Source organism: Rhamphochromis longiceps, linkage group LG11 (genome assembly GCF_057381845.1).
Source record: "Rhamphochromis longiceps isolate RC_006_pf linkage group LG11, R_longiceps_female_GT1.1, whole genome shotgun sequence".
In the NCBI taxonomy this organism is placed as follows: Eukaryota; Metazoa; Chordata; class Actinopteri; order Cichliformes; family Cichlidae; genus Rhamphochromis; species Rhamphochromis longiceps.
In genome coordinates, this window is record NC_140567.1 from 38,501,394 (window position 1) to 38,522,500 (window position 21,107).

Genomic DNA, 21,107 nt, shown 5'->3' on the forward strand with positions numbered 1-21,107 from the left:
AAAATCCAGAAGACAGAAACTCCGCAGAGGAAAACAGACAAAGGAGTTTTAATTATTACGATTATTTAAACCTTTAAACATTCATAATGTGATTTCTTTTTTTTTGAACAGGGGAAAATAATCAATATAATTACATACAGGAAGTCCAATCCAAAACAGGACATCAGCCAACTATCAAAGTAAAGCAGAGACAGCTGCACACCAAACACAACGACAGAGGCAGAAAACACAGAAACACCAGAATAACCAGAAAATCACAACACAATCTATCACTAACACTACTGATCAGAATGATATTGGTAAAACTGAACCTCATCACTAGAACAACAACTAAGAAGTGAAAACAGGAACCAAAAACGTCTAATATCACAAAAACTTATTAAAACTTCACTGAAACCAAACCAGGTTTTTATAACTTACCTGTTTATTATTGTGGGCGTGGCCTCTTTGCCTGACAGATGGGTCCCGACACTGAGACGTCTGAATGTTGTTGTGCCCTGGAGCATGTTAATGTAATCACATTACACAGATAATGTGCAGCTTTAGCTTTCCGATCCATGACCGTGGATTCAGCTTGCTGACTAAGCTAGCTATGGTTAGCTGATATTGTTAGCCTCGTGCTCATTTTAGCTCCAATAAACCAACATGTGACAGCAACAAGTCTAAACTCAAGGATCCAAAATGTCCACAAACCATCTGGTGGCTACGTCCATCTTTTATATCCAGTCTGTGCTGGTTTGGAAACAGACTGTGGACAAACACCAGGGGGCGCTGCATGTAAAGCCAGTATGAACATGATCAGACTGGATGTCCCGACTGTGTCTCTGGTGTTTGCAGTGAACTCTGCGTTTGTACTTTTAGGACTTCTTCAGTAAATCGGATCCGTTCCTGGAGATCCACAGACTGAACGATGACGCCACGCTGCAGCTCGTCTACAGAACGGAGGTACAAACACACATCGACACACTCGCGTCCTCCACTCACACAAACACCACCGTTAACATTAAAGGCTGAATTATTCAAACTGGATTCAACACATCATCCTATCAAAAACAGTGGAATACAGCAGTCCACTTGTTTACTATTATTAATAATAATAATGCTTCATGGTTAGTTTTGGTGTCATAAAAGTCATGTTTTGTAATCTGGTTCATGGTTCTTCATGTGAACAGTGAGTTCAACTTTAACTTGTTTCTACGACTTTGCTTAGATGGACTTTGGTGACCTGGTAGGTGAATGTTCCCCCAGAGGTATTTCTTGGCTGACTCATTGTGTTGATCTGATTTTCAGCCTTCTGTGTGTCTGCTGTGTCTCTTTGGGTCATGCAAGCTTTGCACTCTCCACCTCCCTCGGTGGGATTCAGGCGGACGGAGAGTTGGAAAAGACAACATATACTCGAAAGAGAGAAACTTGCTTCTGAGAGCATTAAAGCTCTCAGTCAATGCAGTTTTGTTTATATATATGTAAGCTGCTGAGTCGTTAGCTGTAGCTGCACAGCTGGGAATCCTCTCATCCGTCAGCACATTGAGATTTTTCAACAGGTCCCACAGAGCAACAGTCCTCCCCAGCTGACAGCAGGGACATCCTTTCTGATTACTTCCTCCTGTCTCCAATTTAGCTCCTTGCCTGCGGCTCAGTGTGAAAAAAGCAGGCCGCTGTCAGGCAACAAGTTTCCCTGGATGGAGGCTGTGCTTCCATCACATGATCGTAGAAGGTCATGCAACAAGTTGACAGCTGCTTCCAGCTCCCAGCTGCTTCACCCTGCGTGGTTATTATAAAGCTGGAGAGCAGGGTTCGACATAACCAGTGGCCCCATAAAAGCTGCTGATTGGCCAGCTGCTGGGCAGGGAGTGTTTCCACCAATCAGTTTGGAGCAAGCCCTCAGTACCAAAAAGTTTCTTTCTTGCAGTCAGCTGTCGGTTTGCACATTTAAGGAAGTCTCTGACCTTATCGCTCTTAGTGGCATGGAAACACGAGGAGAGCGTTTCTCTTACACCTGTGAGTAAATGAAATCCAGGCAGACTTAAATGAGCCAAAGATGGAAGAAAAATGTGTTAAAGCATCATTTTAATTAACACAACACACACTTCCAGGAAACACACCAGGCTGGAAAAGCGAGGATGACTCCTTTCAGCCAGCGGTTCTCCTCAGAGCTGCTGCAGGTTTACACCGTTTAGGACGCAGCAGGACGCAGCAGGACGCAGCGCTCCGCTGAGACGCAGCGCGAGCTGTTTTTAGACCTGACCTTGCTCTGTGTTTGTCTCTCTCAGACCGTCATGAATAATCTCAATCCTGTGTGGAAAACCTTCAAAGTTTCCCTCAACTCGCTCTGCAGCGGAGACCATGAACGCAAACTGCAGGTACTCACACACACGCACGCACGCACACTTTGACTAAAGATCACAGTCCACCACACACACATTCCCACAGCTCCTTATTCCTCACAGCCACTGGGCTGTGGGAGGAACCCACTCAGGAACAAGCAGAACACAGAAACCTGCGAACATCATTTCCAGAGACCTTTCACTGACAGTTAAACGGTGTTAAAACCAACAGTTTTTGCACATTTTGCTGAAACTGAACTCGATTTGGAGAAACATCAAAGTCATTAGACGCTCTGCTGTTCATCCACTCTGCAAGCAAACCAAAGGTCATGACCCTGACCACAAACAAAGTAACAATCTGTCCTTTGAAGTTTTAACAGTTATATGTAAAGTCTATAAAATGAGGCAAATTGATGCTAATTAGTGTTGAGCGAGCTGGATTCTCTTCAGGCCTCTGACCGTCACAAAAGGAGCTTATTGATGATTTTTGGCTCACCTGCACTTTCATATAGACAAAGAAAAAATTGAACCTCCGAGGAAGTCAAGGAGGATTGTAGGATTTCATCCAACTATGATCACACATCACACTGCGAGACGGAAACTGACACATCAGTGCTGAACAGCAACAATTCCCTTAAGGCAGGATGGACAGATAGATGGAGAAGGCTACGTTCACACTGCAAATCCGACTTTTCTGACCCTCTGCGACACATCTAAATGGCCTGTATTTATATAGCGCTGTACTAGTCCCTAAGGACCCCAAAGTGCTTTACACATCCAGTCACACACACATTCACACACTGGTGATGGCAGCTACATTGTAGCCACAGCTACCCTGGGGCGCACTGACAGAGGCGAGGCTGCCGGACACTGGCGCCACCGGGCCCTCTGATCTATCCGATCGTGCTATGACAGGGTGAACGGCACAAATCCGATATTTTCAAATCCAACCTGGGTCACTTTGGTATGTGGTGCTGAATCTGATACATATCCGATGTTTCAGAAAGCGGCTGCTGTTTGATGGTCATGTCGCATTAAATCCGTCACTGACACAAGACAGACGCCGATTATCAGCCTCTGCACGGAGGTAGCAGCCACTGCTCAAACACACGATGAACTATTTACAAGAATTTATTCACAGAAATTAGATTCAAGGTTAACACAAGAATTTACACGAGTAGAAGCGACACAGGGCAGGGGACCGTGGGAGATCGAGGCCAGGAACTGATTAATCACGGGGAGGCACAAAGAGAGCGACAGAACGGAAACTTGGCAGGTTTAGACAGTCTTGATCTGAGGGAGGCGTCCATGAGAGTGTCGTATGTGGGGAGATAACACGTTGAGATGTGGAGGTCCTGTTCCCCTGAGGGCATGATATGACAGGCAGGAGGGCAGGCAGGTAATCGAGCTGATCATTGGGCAGACTGTAGAGGAGAAAGCAAACTGAAGCAGCGCCAAAGAGTGAACACAGCAGGAGGTGAATCCGGTGGAACGCCAAAGGCAGCAGGACAAACTGGGGAGGACTGGAAGGAAGTGCTGGTTTATAAACCGTCCTGCTGATTGAATGAGGCGCAGGCGAGATGATGGAAGCTCCGCCTCCGAGGACGGATCCTGGGATACAGCCCACACAGACAGGAAAACAGACAGTTATCACTGAGTGATTTTTCCTTCTCATCGTTTGTCTGGACCCGACGTCGAGACTACACATGGAGCAAAGAGTCCTGGGAGATGTTTCATCATAAAGCCAGACTTTGATCTTCTGACAGCTGATGAAAGGACAAAAACCTATTTTTATAAATGTCTCCATGTGGCTGCAGTCAGAGCTGCTTTTACTTCCACTGCTGAGTTCGTCCCTGTGCTGCGACCCTGTGCACACTCGTCATGTCCTCACAGGTTGCAAGTGCACACAGTCTGCTGTCTCTTGTGTCAGTCGATGGATGTTGTGGCTCCAGTCTAAATGCAGACGTCTGATTGGCTGCAGCAGCAGGTCAAACTTCAGTCAGCAGGGAAACAAAACTTTTCATTCTTTGTTTATTCGAGTTTTATTGACTGCTGGAATTTTTGCACATTTCCAAACTAACTTTGCATCGACTGCTTCACCGAGTCTCCTGCATCTTTTCTGTTGCTTGTAACCTGAAACTACGGCTCCGTTTGTCCCAGAGACGGGAGGTTTTTACCTGACAGAGCCGAGTGACTCCAGAGGAACACATCCATCATCGCTCTTCCTGCCCTCTATTCACTATCCACCATTTTTGACCCGAATTTCCTTCAATCAGTCACGGGGGCCAGAGGCTGGACCCCTGTCAGCAGCACAGAGATGAGGTTTGAGGAGGTCAGCCACCTCCAGTGAAATGATCAGCAGCAGGACAGCGGGATGTCCCGAGGGGAAATGGATCCAAGGAAATGATGAATTTTAGATTGCTGCAGACTGGGGGAGGGCTCCTGTGATCAGAGGGCAGCCTGTGCTTCCAGTTCCAGCTTACTCCCTGCAGAAAATATAAATGTGTTTTAATAGAAACCTTTTTGTAATACGGTGTAATTCCAAAGTTTACAGTTTGTGGTTCTAATTTCTTTAATTTCACGAGGATCTCAGAGTAGAGCTGCTGCTCTTCCACGTAGAAAGGAGCCCTTTCACGTGCTTCAGGGTCTGAGTGAGGTGTTTCCAGGAGGAAGGAGATGTTTCAGGCATGTTCAGCAGCTCCTGAGAGGAGACCCGGGCCCTGCTGGAGAGATGATAACTGTGAGGAGACGAGGTCCGGGTATCTCCATTTGAATGTTGGAGCTGGAACGAGATACAAAGCAAAGAATAGATACAGTTTCTGCTAATTTATGACATTATAATCCCAAGTGTTTTCTGATAAGTGAACAACTTTAAATAAGTTTCCCCCTGAATATTTCCTCCCTCCAGTCCAGCAATCTTGCGTGCGGTTGTTCCGTCTCTGCTAAACCTCCCACAGCCGTCACACTTCACACACAGTTTTTGGAGAGGCGCCTGCAGCGGTGGGACGGTGGAGGAGTGAGTTACATGGATGACACAGAATTACAAACCAGAGCCTTTTTAATCAGCGAGATGTTTCCTTAAGGTGTCAATCACACGTAAGCAAATATTACAACTGCGCCGTTGGAAATTACTGTTGGACATGTTGATGGTAAAGTTAAGACAGGAGGAGGGAGCCGGCTCAGGTGGTACAGCGGGCTACCCACTAATTTCACAGCTGGCGGTTTAATCAGCTCCTGCTGCCCGCTGGCCTCCGGCTGGTTCAGCCGGGAGGAGAACCGGTTTACTTTTACAACAAAACATTGTTTTCTTTCTGACTGTTTCACATTAAAAGCATGACGTGCACTCACAACCACTATGACTTACCTCCACATTTCTGTTACCTCTTCTGATTCAAATTAAAGTTCAGCAAACTGCAGTTTAGAAAATGCAGGAATTTATAAAAAAAAGATTTCAAAGTAAGAAAAAAGAGCCAGCTAATACAGACGAGGCGCCGAGGGTCAAATTATGGCAAAACACTTTTAAAAAGCTTAGCAGATAAAATGGAAACGTTGACTTTAAATCTGATCTACTCCACGCACACGGGGATTTCACTGACTGCATAAATCACAGCCACGTTTAAGACCTCCCTCACTAAAACCCTGCTTTCTTCTTAGTGGGCGAATTCTGGAAGCTTACCGAGGGGCAGCAGGCAGGCTGTTTGTGTCTTTACTTGTTAGAACTGAGCTGCGATCCTCCAGCAAGACTTTCAAAATAAAAGCGATCGCACTGTTCTCAGATTGATCAAGAAAAACTGCTACGATGCCCAAACACTGATAACACAATCTGCTATTAATGAGAAACAGGAGGAGGAGCCAGTGCACTGAAAAACAGGAAGTACTCTCAGGTGTAATCCTTACAGCTGGGGAGGAGCTGAGAATAACTCTTGAGATCAGCAAACAGGCAGGTAATATTAAAATTCACCTGCAGACATGAATCCCGTCCGAGTGGAGGTTTGTTATCGTTACCTGAAGCCATTTTCATCAGAGCCTGTGCGGCTGTCAGGTTAAAGCTGCACAGAGACAAATAGAGATGGACTTTATTAAATGGGGTCAGACAGAGGCAGGCTTATAGCTGCTGGATATCATTTAATGGGTTCCTGAAGGGAGACAAATAAAGGTGATTAATAACTGTCATCGGCAGCTTTAGCAGACTGAAGCAGGCTGTTTGCTTCATGTTGTTCTGCTTCAGGCTGAAAACCTGCTGCTTCTAAAAGCTCATTTAGCGCCGAGGCCCAGTTACTGCGCCTAAACATCCGTCATCGAGGAGAAAACCTTTCAAATTAAAATGCTGCTCTGATATTAATGTTTTATTTTTCCTGTGAGGTGAACACAGATGTGGGGGAGGTTTCTGTTACATGAACAGCCCTGTGTCTCATAGCTCCAAACACCTGGATAAAGCTCAGTGTTGTAATTATCTGTTTACAGCTGCAGTGAAAATCCACCCGAGCTGGTACGATGCAGAGACTGGCCGCACTAGCTAACTTCCTGCTAATTACATTTTAGTGCCTTTAGCCAAAAGACAGAAGAGCAGTCGTCGGCTGGGCGACGTATCACAGGCAGCGGTTCACCACTGTGACGCCCACACAGAGTTTTTGCACCAACAGGGTGATTCCCAGATTTCTGTTAGCTGAAAATGTGGCAAAGGGGGGCGTGGGAGGGCTAAAAACTATCTAGATAATAGGAACAACATCTAACGTTTATGTTCTTAAAAAATGTGAAAAATTCAGCAAAGACCTCACACAGGACTGAGGAGATTCATCTGCTGTTCACTGTTCACCCATCAGAAATGTTCTCAGAGGAAGAGCGCCTGTCAGGAAGCCATTCTTAGTGAAGAGAAGTGGGAGGAAAGGCATTCTTGGTTCAAATCATCATCAGTATGTATGGTAAATGGACCAATTCTTATATAGTGCTTCTCTGATCTACTTAAGTCCCAAAAGGTTGATTCTGTTCATCTGGACGTTTCAGTGGGAGAAATGTTTCAGGCTCAGCTGGCTGCAGGTTTCCAACCTTATGAACAGCACATTTGCACCACTGAATGAACTTTTTATAAGGTTAGGGAAACATGCAGTCAGCTGAGCATGCATCAAGATACTCTACTTAAGCACTTCATGTCTCGTGACACGTCTCATTCGCCAGTAGCATTAGAGATCTTATCAAAATTCATAGAATTACAGATGCTGAAAAGAATAGTCAGGTGTTGAGCCACCAGATGCAGTAACATCTGGAAACATCTGATTGACAGCAGCTTCATTTTTCACCGTGACAATGATCCAAACACACCGTCTGTGGAAGCATAGATAGATGAAGGTTGTTAGAATTGTACAAACAGGTTTCATTAAATCGCTGCACCTGCTGTTCATTTTTCTTACAACAGATAGAGAAGTGAGACTTGGCTCAAGATTCTTGCACAGTGCTGTTCATTAGGCAAGGTAAAGTCTTTATAGCTGCACAATAACTTATACCCTGTATTATAACATCATGAGTCCTAACTTCAATTCAATTCAACTTTATTTACACAGCGCCAAATCACAACAACAGTCGCCTCAAGGTGCTTTACATTGTAAGGTCGACCCTACAATAGTACATACAGAGAAAAACCCAACAATCATATGACCCCCTATGAGCAAGCACTTTGGCGACAGTGGGAAGGAAAAACTCCCTTTTAACAGGAAGAAACCTCCAGCAGAACCAGGCTCGGGGAGGGGCGGGGCCATTTGCTGTGATTGGTTGACGTGAGAGAAGGAAGACAGGATAAAGACATGCTGTGGAAGAGAGACAGAGGTTAATAACAGATATGATTCAATGCAGAGAGGTCTGCTAATACACAGTGAGTGAAGAAGAAGTGCATCATGGGAATCCCCGGCACTTCCCCCCTAACTTAATGTTAAAAACGTTTTTGTGAAGTTGGACCCTTTACACACAAACAAGACACATCATCATCATCATCATAGTTTATTTATATAGCACTTTAAAAACACACAAGGCCGACCAAAGTGGTGAACAATAGAAACATAATAGATCCCATAAGAATAATAAATACGATAAAATAATAAACATAGCAAAAACAATAAAATACAAGTCAGTCAACCACTGAGTCAAAAGCCAGTGAATAAAAATGCGTTTTCAATCTGGATTTAAAAACCAGCACTGATGTCGATCGCCTAATGTGAAGAGGAAGATTATTCCAAAGCTTAGGACCCACGATAGAGAACGCTCGGTCTCCTCTCAGTTTCAGCCGTGATTTGGGGACTGAGAGCAACAGCTGCTCAGCTGACCGGAGCGAACGAGTGGGGACATAGGGCTTCAGCAAATCAGACAGATACGCAGGTGCCAGACCATTGAAAGATTTAAAAACCAATAAAAGAACTTTAAAATGAATCCTAAATTCAATTGGAAGCCAGTGCAGGGAGGCCAGGACCAGAGTAATGTGCTCAAATGTCCTTCTACCAGATAAAAACCGTGCCGCAGCATTTCTGGACTAGTTGCAGGCGTGTCAGAGTGCCCGGTCCAACCCCTGTTAAAAGGGAGTTACAATAATCCAAGCGTGAGGTTATAAAAGCGTGGATAACAGTCTCCAAGTCACGCCTTGAAAGAAAAGGTTTGACCTTCGACAGACGCCTGAGTTGATAGAATGACGATTTCACCACCGCATTCACGTGGCCATCAAAGGTAAGTGCAGAGTCGGTTTTTAACCCAAGATTGGTAATCGAGCTGTTCAGGTGAGGGGTCAGAGCAGCAAGGTCAACATCAGGGATATCAGAGGAACGATTCGGGCCGAACAGAATTGCTTCCGTTTTACGTTCGTTAAAATTTAAAAAGTTTAGAGCATCCATGACTTAACATCACTAAGGCAATCAAGCAGGAGTCTAATTGTGGAGCTATCAGAACGACTGAAAGGAAAATAAAGCTGGCAATCATCAGCATATAGATGAAATGAAACTTTGTGTTTACGAAAGATCGCACCCAGTGGCAGGAGATGAAAACAGTAATGGCCCAAGAATAGATCCCTGTGGGACACCCCACGGCAGAGGGGCCACAGAGGACGATGATGAGCCCACCTTAACACAGAAGCTCCTGTTTGACAGATATGATTTTATCCACAGGAGTGCCAAGCCAGAAATGCCCACACAAAGCTGTAATCGAGAGATCAGCAGGTCGTGATCCACTGTGTCGAATGCAGCAGTCATATCTGGTAGTATAAGCACTACGTGTTTACCACAGGCCGTCGTTACCAGGATATCGTTCATAACCTTTATGAGAGCTGTCTCTGTGCTATGAAACGGCCTAAAGTCGGACTGAAAAACTTCAAACATCTGAGAGTTGTTTAGATAATCCATCAGCTGAGTGTGAACAACCTTTTCCAAGATCTTACTCAGAAAAGGAAGTTTAGAGATGGGTCTACAGTTTGACTGAACTGAAATATCTGAGCCTGGCTTCTTAAGTTAGGGGTGAATAACTGCATGCTTAAACTCGCTTGGTACTTGACCTGACAAGAGGCTGGTATTAATTAGGTTCAGAATATGTGGTCCAAAAGTAGGAAACACCTCTTTCAGAAAACGGGGATGAGCAACATCATTCGGAGAACCACACGGGTTAGCAGTTAACACAAGCTTCTCAAGTTCAGGTAGAACAATTGGTTGGAAAGCAATAAGCAAATTTAAACAGGGAACATCTCAGCCGGGTCAACAAAAGATAAAGTGGAGGGTCTCAAACCGGCAACCTTATCCACAAAGAAATTAAGAAACTTATCACACATAACCTCAGAAGACTGCGTTCAGTACAGAATTTATGGTATTATACAAAACACGAGGGTTGTGTGAATTAACAGCAATAAGTTGTGAAAAATAGTTTTGAGTTTTTGGCGGTCTTTGCTGCCCTCTGGTAAGCTTTCCAGCTCGCCTTAAGAGCTTCCAGAGAGATGTAGAGCCTGTCCTTTTTCCATCGCCTTTCACATCTAATGGCTCGAGTAAAATCGGTTAGCCAAGGACTGGCCTTGGGTTTACACTGCCTGAGTCTTAGAGGTGCAACAACAGAGTCCAGATGAGAGAGTAATCCGTCTACGGAGGACGACTCAGAGGGACTGGACACAAGTTGTTCAAATCGCGTCAAAAAATGCTCAGCAGCATCTGAGCCGAAGGCTCGATAGCATCGCGTAGGTGCACGGACGTGGTGACAGCACTTCTTTACAGTGGGACACAGACACTCCCCCTCCGACTGTCACTGTGAACATATAAAGAGTCACGTTCACTTCCCAGCACACCTGTTCACCCTGCCCCTGCGCCGCCCCGGGAGCTCGCTGCGTCACCCCTCCTCTGCAGCCGGCCAGAGACCACACCCACGCCACAGTTTTATTTTAGTACAGATGTGAAGATATTTGACACACCTAGAAAGAATGAGTGATTTTACAACAAAGCAGCAGAAAATGATCCAAAATGCTGAAGAAAGAAGAAATACTAAAGATGAGTTATCTGCAAACTCAGGACGAAAACATTTAAGATCAGCAGGATGAGAAAGGAGCGAGCGAGCAGGAACAGCTCGCATTATTGTTGCGTGACACCGACGTTAAAGGTGAGGCTGCTCTCTGAGACAGGACATCACAGGTCTCAGGATTTGGGTGATGCATCCTCTGAGCTGCTAATGCAGCTGAGTGAATGAAGCCGTGAGTGCGACAGCTCATTAAAACTCTCAGCGTGTCGCCTCTCAGGTAGATGAATAGAAAGCGCTGCGATCCCTTTTCCTCTCTTTAATCCCTCTTTAATGGCTCTGCTAATTTGTGCGAAGAGGAGGTTTTTACACAGCTGCTGCCGTCTCTGCTGCTGCTGATCTTCAGTATAATGAGGAGGGAAGGACACACACACACATTTACACCCAGAAATAATCAGGCTCACAGTAACGTGTGCATATAAAAGCAGATGCAGATTTACCCACACTGATCTAATTTGCTCGCACACTTGACTCCAGATGTTTGCGACTCATCCCTTCAGCAAACACAGACACGTTTTTACCAAAGTCGAGTAGTTCTTCAAAGCTTCGACGAGTGTTTGGGCTCATTACTGCCGCAGGGCGAATCCTTCTCAGAGATCAAAACAGAGGGTGGAGGATGTCTCTGAAGGATGGTCAGATTTGAGTCTGTGTGGGTTTGATGTGGGGTTGTATCGTCTTCTGTTTCTGTCACTAATCCCTGAGATTCATCAGGAAATTCAGCTTTTCCACAGTCCTCCACTGGTAGACGTCCTCTGAGCCCACAGGAGGGTTTGTACCTGTTTCTGAGGATGTTCCTGATCTTCTGATGATGAAGGTGCTCATGGCCCAGACAGTAGAATGGCTCATTTGTTGCACAGGTTCTGCAGTCGTGTCTAACTGGGAGTAGGTCAATGAGTTAAACCTGCAGAAGACAACCACACGTGGTACTTTTAAAGAGCGGGGAGCTGGTCTGCTTGGACCTCCTTCGACTCCATCGCCCACTCTTTCACGACATTAACGCTCGGGAAATTTGGGCACAGCTGAGGTTCGGGTGGGCTGAGGATCTCATCTGTGCTTTGTGTGGATGATGATGTTCAATTTGCTCATGTTTAGACTCACGCTGGTGGTCTGCAGCTGAGTGTGAAGAACTCTGATGGTGAAGTGTGGGCATGAAGGCAGCGATGTAGATCTCACCAACGGCCTCGAGCTGTGGCTGGTGAACGAAAGAATGAGATGGTTCATACAAATGATGGAGGTGAGCTTCCTCTGAAGGGCGTCTGGGCTCAGCCGTAGACACGAGCTCAGACTCCCTGAAGAGCTGGTTGGATCAGGAGACCGAGGCCCATGGTTTGTCTTTCCTTTTTCAGGTTTAGCCTCTAAACTCACCTGATTTAGTTGCTGTTAATTGCATTCATCAGTTTTCAGCTGGAAGCTTGAGGCACAGATGTGAACCACAGCTACAGGTTGGTTTAGCTGGAGAAGCTGCTGAGGAGGAGTCAGTCTGACCTCTGACATGATCAGCATCAGCGATCTGCTTCGTTCTGACGGATGACGCAGAAACATAGTCAAACCTTTTTACATGTCAGAACGTTTCTAAATCCTCAAACTTCCCGAGTGTTTCCAGGATTACAGAGCTCCTGTGTAGAGCCTCTGAGCACGCACTGGGAAAACAGTGACTCATGAAACTCTAATTGGTCCTCACAAAGATGGATGTTCAGTGAAACTCCTGCATGAATATATGAAAAGATTAAACCAGCAGAGTGGAACTGGAACACGAGACTGTGTGTGTTTGTAAAGCCATGCAGCTCTTCCTCTCCGGCTCGCAGACTGCCAGCGCTCCTCTTCACCTCCTCCCATCTATTTTTCATGAACCCTGTCAAACTGTCCTGGATTCAGTCCGCCGTCTCTTCTCGTTTACTTCCCGTTCTGGTCACGGTGCTGCCAGCGCGAGCTGTCCGCTCACTCCGCTGGGAGGACTCGTCAGGTGGACGAAGCCTCCAGCTGGGCGTTTCTTTGAAGTGCGGTACAGTGAGGTTTAACTCGGGCTCGACACATCCTCATATTTATTTCACATCCTAACAGCGACGCTCTGAATCTACATATTAATGACACGAGTGTCTGTTTCCATTGCATCACCGAGCCGCTGCTGCATTTGTTATATTTCGCTTTGAGTTTTACTCAAGTTTATTTTCACAGTTTCAATGAATGTGAATGATTTTTAAAAGCTGCACCAAACTAATATCTTTCTCTCTACATGCCTCCTCGTGGTTTCAGTCTCTGCTGCCCAGAGAGACGCGGTCGACTCGTTAGAAACCACAGTGTGCCGAAATAAACCAGAAACACAATCATGTGAATGCAGGAAATCCTATTTGATGTGGAGGCTTGGACAGACCTCCTCCTGCCATGCACCGCTCACACCTCAGCTCCGGGCTGAACCGCTTCTGTGTTTCGATTTGCCGAACAAGCTGTGACCTAAAAACAACAAGAACAAAAACACAGGTTCAGTCTGAAATGATCTCCTTCAGTTCAAGGCAAACATCCAATTAATGAGCGAGCAGAAGCTTTGTGGGTCACAGCCGTAAATAGCAGGACACGGAACAGTGATGAAGCTGGGATCCGGCCTTGGATCATTCGGATGGAATAACTGTTTCTGTGTTTGTGTCCACTCAGTGCACCGTATGGGACTGGGACTCAAACGGGAAACACGACTACATCGGTGAGTTCGAGGCTACGTTCAAAGAGATGAGAGGCGCCATCGATGGACGGCAGGTGAGGCTGTCCTCTAAAACCTGAGCCGACCGCGTGTGATTCATACTTCAACCCTCTGTCTTCTGAGAGCGTGTTTGAAGCGTGATGCGTTCACTGACTGTTGTAATTGCTGGGAAATGATTGTGATTCAGCTGTGTGTTCTTTGACTGTTTACAGGAAATCAAATTAAATATGTGTTTATGTGGATTTATAGGATATCAGTTTCATGTACATGACAAGCCCGACGTCCCGGAGCTAGCGATTCTTCCAGTCGGGCTACCAAAATCTATCTCTGCCCTGCCCGTCGGGCTATCGTAGGAAGGAAAAATATATGTCAATGCTTTTGCATTCTTTCAGAAATGTAGCTGGGTAATTATGTCATTGGCATCGGTGAGCCACTGTCAATATGTGACATATAGAAATCGTGTTTGAATTTGCGCTTGTTTTTTTGCTTTCACTTTGCAATCGTGCGAACTGTGTATAGAGAGCGACAGCACTGATCTGTGAGTGATGATAATTTGTGCACCAATTCCTCTGACGTCGTCTTATTAATCGTTAGCTTACTATGCAAACATGACAAGTGAAACCTCCCGCAGCTTAAACATGTGAGAGGTTGATCGCGCAGAGAATCGCTGAGCTTATGTGAGTGCATGTGTAAAAGCATTTCAGTTCTGCTGAGCCAAATAAGACAGGTCAGGGTGAAGAAGTGACAGCCAAAGAAAAGCTTACCACAAAACGGAGAAGTTATGACAAATCAGACTATAAGGCAAAAAGAAAGTGCAGCTTTATGGTTTCATGGACAAAAGAATTGCTGTGGCTGCAATATGACGAGCTAAATAACCAGGGCTGCACATAAGTGGTCCGCAGGTGCGCATTCGCTGTCAAAATAAAAAACACGCACAAGATAAGAAGTTGCAACGCGTGTTTGCGTACATAAGATTTTCTGGAGGAGGGCAGACATTTGTTTAGAACTCTTAAAGATGTCGAAGAAGCTCCTTTAAGCAATTACTTTGGTGTTCCTCCACCTCCAAAGAAATGTCAGAAGGAGTCCGAACCACAAAAGAAGCACGTATTCTCGGAAAAGTGGTTGCAGGAGGTGAGCTGGCTTCAAACAAATGATGAACGCACAGAGATGTGGTGCAGAATGTGCCGTGAAAATTCCACTCTAGGACAGAAACAGCTTTTTATATGGACGCAAACGCGCGTTGCAACTTCTTATCTGGTGCGCGTCTTTTATTTTGACAGCGAATGCGCACATGCAGACCACTTATGTGCACCCGTGTAAATAACATAATGTTCTGCCGGGTGTGTTGTTGGTTTTCTCTCGATTTCTGAGTCGACAAGCGCCTTTGTTACTGGGACCAGTCATTTTAAGAAAGGCCCCCATTAGAAGCCATGAGAAATGCAAGAAATGCATTATTGCTCAGTCTGCAATATCTTTCCCAGAACAAACACCAATTGCAAATAACATACTAAAAATAAACCTGAAAATCTGTTTAGAACAGCGTACTATGTTGCAAAGAGTGAACTACCACTGGCAAAATTTAGCAGTCTTTGCAAACTTCAAACAGCAAACGGCCTCGATCTTGGTTCCACTTGTCTCTTATCCGTGACTTCAGTGGAGATTTCAATTTCAGGATCTGACACAGACGGATTCATGTCCTACACAGTTCTTACAAGTTCATAGAAGTTTCTGTTCAATTAGAACCAAGTATTTGAGTTGATGATTGTAATTTTTATACAATGTTGTAATTTGTTTTTCAACAATTTTTTGATTAATGTTTTGTTTCCTTTACAATATTATACTTTAATGTATAATATTGTAAAGGAAACAAAACAGGAAACAAAACATCAATCAAAAAATTGCTCTCTTTTTTATTTGGGCTACTTAAATTTATTTTGGGCTACCAAAACTGAAGAGTCCCTGCCCGAAGGGCAACCAGGGACTTTGAAACTTTGCGAGCCCTGCACCTTTGTTAGCTTAGCATGAATCACATCCAGACCCCTCAAGTATCAGCCATCCTCACCATCAGTCACTGGAAAAATACAAATCCTGCCTAATGAGTCAGAGCTTAACTCCTGCTGGGAACCATCCAGTTCTTGGATTCTTGAAGATCTAACTTTGACATGAAACATGTACCCAAACATGTCTTCAGGCCACGGACACCCCGCGGTCATGTGAGCAGTATCCCTTGATTGCAGTGGCCTCTTCCAGAAGGATCATTGTTAAAGTTTGAGGAACTCGATGGGAATTTAAAGGCGATGGAGTTTGAATTCCTCAGATCTTGATCCAGTCTGTTGGATATGCTGGAAAAGCTTCCAAAACATAAACGGTGTACTGCACAGGAGAGCTTTAGAGCAGTCGATATCAGGCAGGTTATTTAAATGTTTGATGCCTGACGTGTAGCCTGATCGTGTCATATTGTACCAGAAACCTCTCATGTAGTTTTCCTCCTGCTGGAGCAGCTACAGTAGATGCAGTTAATATTTAATTTGCTCTGCCCAACGCTCCTGAAGGAGAAAGCTCCCTGTGAGGCAGGTATCTGTTCACCCTGTTTCTCCTTCAGCTATTCAATCAATTTAATGGCTCAGTGAGAGTCAGACTGAGCGACACCACGGCTCACACGCTGTGACACGCCATTACAGTTACAGGGTGAAACGAATTCACTCACAGACTCTCCGAGAGACAGCGAGGCAGCCCTGCAGGAGTCTTAGGTTTGCCAGTTTATAAGTGAATCACCGAACGTGTGAAAGCTGCGCTCTGGAATTCTCTGCATCGGCTGTTGTTTGTTTTAGGGTCGGAAAACCGGGCGGTGACAGTTTTAAGTCCGCCTAATTTCTTTCAAACTTTTCATATAAATTCCCCGTGTTCAGCTGGCATTCGTCTCCACATTTCAATAAGATTTCCAAGGAAATCTTTTGCAGCTGTGACACAAACCAGAGATTGCTCTAAAACAGAAAACACCGTTAATGTCTGTGTTTTGATGGGGGTGCATCTTCCTTCAGCTGCTCCCTAATCCACAAGGGTCTTCCAGATGGATGCAACATTTATACATCGCATGCCATCCTGATTCTCTCAGGAGTTTTCCAACAATTTCTCTTACGAGGTTTCCATTCAAAGGAGAGACGATCAGAAGATGCCAGCAGCATGTGACGTATACCAACAGACACCTGATGTTTTCAGAGTCATCCTTCAGTCAGCGTCATGAGGTTGTCAGACAATCTCAGCTGGGTGGAGGTTCTGACGGAGCGCTCCATCATTCTGCCCCTTCTTCTGGATCTGCTGCTCCCACCCAGAGGGCGGGGCTTACGACACCAACTGTTTGCATCTATAATCCAGTTTTGAGATCCTCCCCAGACGTCTTATCGCCCACTCACATCCTGGGCCATCTGACCTCAGGAAATCACATGATAGGGATGGGGCCAGGTTTCACAATAAGCTCACCTGAAACTCTGGCTGATTGTGACCCACACCTGCTTTCACACCTGGGCTCATGTGATTAGGCAGAGGATCAATAGGAGGTCCACGACACTCCCACAGGACTTAAATCTGGGACTCTCCACCAGCTGCTCTTAGAACTGAAGAAGCTTCTCGGATGAAACGTCTTCAAGAAACTTAAAGAAGTCCTGACGCTTTTCTTTCCGAGCTCAGGCCACACCAGCACAGCTCCTCCTTCATGCTCCATGGTGGCAACCGGACGTGCAGATACTCCAGTTTAGAAACCGGACTGACAAACAGAGTAGCCTTATTATTACAGATGAAACAGGAGGAATGAGAAACAGCCTGGGGAGTGGTGACCTATAATGATGACCTCTCTTGAGCTAAACACATTTGAACTCGGCAGGTTGAAGCACAAAAGACCTGATCTCCGTTAGGTCCTGCACCTCCGGGTTTCCAGAAAAGCACCAATTAGCAGCGAGACCACCCTTTAAAATGCTCCTCGGGGGCTAAAGTGCCTCCGAGGTTATTTAGGCAGAGGGTGTGAAGTGATTACCCCGAGAGCTAATGAAGACGCAGCTGTCAGAGAGCAGAGCTGCTGCAGAAAGGAGACGACCGCTAATTAAGGCGCTCTCCGACTGTCCGTTAATGCCGTTCTGCTTACAGACGCTGCGGCTGTGAGTTTTCTCTGGAAATTCCCTGAAGATGACAACACACGGCTGAAAGGCCAGGAACAATCAGCTGCCGAGGAATCCTCAGCTGTCTCATTATTGATTACAAAGAGCCCAACATCTTCACTGGAAGGCTGTTGAGCGGCCGTACGACAAAACCACATCCCAGTTTTCATAAACCCAGCCAGCTCGGTGAGCTGTGTCTAATATTCTGTCTGTAGTCTTTGGATGACATCACATAAGGATATGACCACAGACCGCACGGGCAGAAAACACGAACGTGTTCACTGTGACCTCATCGGCTGGTTTGGATGTTAGGACATCTTATTGAAATGTGGAGACGAACACAGCTGAACACAGCGAAGTTATATGGAAAGATTGAAAGAAAGGACTTAAAACTGTCGCCGCCCGGTTTTCCGACCCTAAAACAAACAACAGCCGATGCAGAGAATTCCAGAGCGCAGCTTTCACACGTTCAGCGATTCACTTACAAACTGGCAAACCTCTAAGATGTTTGCCTCTCCAAGAGACGCCTGTGAGTGTCTGAGGAAAGCACACACAATAAATACAGAGGTAACGAGGGAATACGTAACAGCAGGCAAACACAGCTGAACCTAATCTGACACACGAGACAGGAAGGAAACACGGGACTGTCAAAGTAAAACAGGGAATACACAGAAAGCAGGATAACGAGATGTAACACGGAGCACAGGCGAGGCACATTAAGACATTTAAACAGAACTCAGATCACAGGAACTGCAGTTCTATTGTTTTTATTGTTGGAGTCTATTTTCAGCCCTGGAGGTTATGCAGCGCACCAAGAAGGAAAACTCCTGACTGCTGTTTGAGTCGTTGCAATGGGCGTGCATTTTATCTTCAGCGTGAAACCTTTTCTTCACGCTGCTGGAAGCCAGCACAGGAGGAGAGCTTGTTCGCCTCCCACAGACACAAAGAGCCGTGCTGTCAGTCCCACTCTCGCTCTCTCCATTCTTCTCCTTTTAAATAAAATGTCTTTATCGGCCTCCTTCCTCAGCTGGCAGCTTCCTCCTGACCGGCGACACGGAAACAAGAAGCCCCCCCGGGCTGAAGTCTCCGGGGAGCTCCCCGTTCTTCCGTCCGTCCTCCATCCCAACACAAATAGAGTCACCCGGTCTCGGCGGGTCTGAGTGAGGGAGTCGGGGCGAATCCTCGGCGGTCTTGTTTGTGCAGCTGAAGGATTGTGTCCTGCTGCAGCTGCCTGTGGTTCATGCTTCTGTCTGACAGCACTCTGGATTTAAACGGCACCTCTCCAGGAAGCTGCTTTCACCTGAGTGCAGGGACGAATCTTACAAAGACAAATGTGTTTGTGGTGTTTCTGCTGAGGCTGGATTACACACAGCGCTCAGAGGCACGTCTGTAATAATTTCATCTGCTCGATTTGCTTCGTCCACTGGAGTCAAATACAGCCCAGGGACGTCAACCCTGGTACCTAACCTGATACAGCATCACTGATCTGTGAGCTCACAGGCGCCATAAACACGGGAAACAAGAACAAACTCTCTGAGAATAATGGATCAGAGGAACTGCTGAACTGCAACCAGCAGCAAAGTTCTTTATTATTGTTACAGACGCTGCCTTTAATAACAGTTTGGTTCGTGTATATAATCTCAAAGAATAGTGACTCTCATTGTTATTCCTTGAAGTCCTTTATTTATCTGACAGACAAAAATAATCATTTTACGACACTCAAAATGGTCAAATATTCACATATTATGTCTAATATTGTATTATAATATTCTAATACTATTCTAATAATATTATTCTAATAATATTATTAGAATATTATAATAATATTATTCTAATAATATTCTAATAATATTCTAATAATATTATTATAATATTATAATAATATTATAATAATATTATAATATTATGTCTAAAAAAATCATTTTTAGTTATTTTCTCTGAGGTTATTTTCTCAGGATATCAGAGCTGAGGTCGGTGCCGGCTTCCTTACTGAGCATCACTGGCCGAGTTACAAAACAAAGTCCTCTACATATGACCAAATATGACGAGTCGCTCGATATTACTTCCTGAAGCAAACGAGTTCAAATGTTTTGTTATGTCTAAGGTAAAACTCACGGGTCGGTCTGGTTAGTGTGACTACCACGTTCGCTGAGGATGTTCATTTTTTGTGGAAATGCTTCATTTTACAAGCTGACCCACAAATGATGAGCTCATTTTGAGAAAGGTGTGGACAGTGTGGGTTTGCTGGTCTTGTCACTGATGATGTCAGAGGCTCTGCTCTGACATCACAGCGGTGCTCTGTGCCGTCCTGATGACCTTCTGCAGACGCTGGTGTGAAGTTGGAGGGGTGCGCATCAGCAGAGTCTCTGTTAGCGTTCCTCCCTCCCTAACTCCCCGCCCTCGGCAGGCTCGCCTGCGCTGCCTGTGTCAGCTGACCTTGTGGTCTTTGAGTGTGCTCACCCAGTGGCCTCATTGCCACCCGAGCACAGTCACGCACCCTCTCCACCCCTGCTTATCGATCAGGGGCTGAGTACGCCATCTCCACTCTGTTTCACGCCCACATGTGGTGACACGCTGCCCTCTCACGCTGTTTTTCAGTGGATTTCGCCTCCATGTCGGCCCAGATCACATCTCCTTTAAACGAGCGAAAATCACTGAGATGAGATCTCGCTCTTAAAATGTTGGCTGAGAGCAGAATGAACAGAGTCACAGTCAGCCAATTAAATCACGGAGAAGCCGCTGTGTCCACAGACCTTCAGCTCAGAGGCTTCAGACGTCACTTCCTCTGTTAGCGTTGAGCCTGCACGACAAACTGCCTCCATGCCCTGATCCTCACACATCCCCACAGAGAGTTTAAAGATTTATTTGCATTTAGCAGAGATTGTTTGTGTGTCAGCGGCAGCAGCAGAGGCAGCGATGCTGAGCTCAAACAACACACCATAACTCTGGGAGAAAAACAGGAAGGCGACGGTGCCGCTGTCGCTTTCGTGTCTCCTGATTGGACAAACAGACTTCCTGCTATGGAAAAAAACAGCACCACCTACAGGATGAAATTAGATTGCTGCAGGCCTCTGTTATGAAGTCACCTGAGCAGGTGATCGGGGGCGGCGGCTGCAGGCTGCAGGCTGCAGGCTGTTAGCTTCCCATTAGCAGGCTGCCATCATCCCCACAGCTCAGACAGACAGTCTCAGACACACTGATTTACCTGAGGAGGAGCAATTATCAGGGTCACCTGGAAGAAGCAGCTGCTGTTAATGTGAGGTCACTTTTAAACCTGTCAGCGAACGATTTATTGATCGCACACGCTTCACTTAGAAAGAGCTTCTGTAGGAATCATTCCACAGGTCTGTGATCAGGTCTGTGATCAGGTCTGGCTGTGATGAGGTCTGGCTGTGATAGTATATCAGACAGAGGAGA

General features: G+C 45.7%; 1 protein-coding gene across 1 annotated transcript in view; it reads left to right on the forward strand.

Moving 5' to 3' along the window:
• Positions 1–21,107, forward strand: part of cpne4a (copine IVa) — a 61,412-nt gene that overhangs the window by 14,136 nt on the left and 26,169 nt on the right. Inside the window, exons 5-7 of the mRNA XM_085424221.1 lie at positions 862–945; positions 2,271–2,360; positions 13,497–13,595. Of these exons, the coding sequence (XP_085280347.1) occupies positions 862–945; positions 2,271–2,360; positions 13,497–13,595 (273 nt within the window). The remainder of the gene's footprint in view (positions 1–861; positions 946–2,270; positions 2,361–13,496; positions 13,596–21,107) is intronic.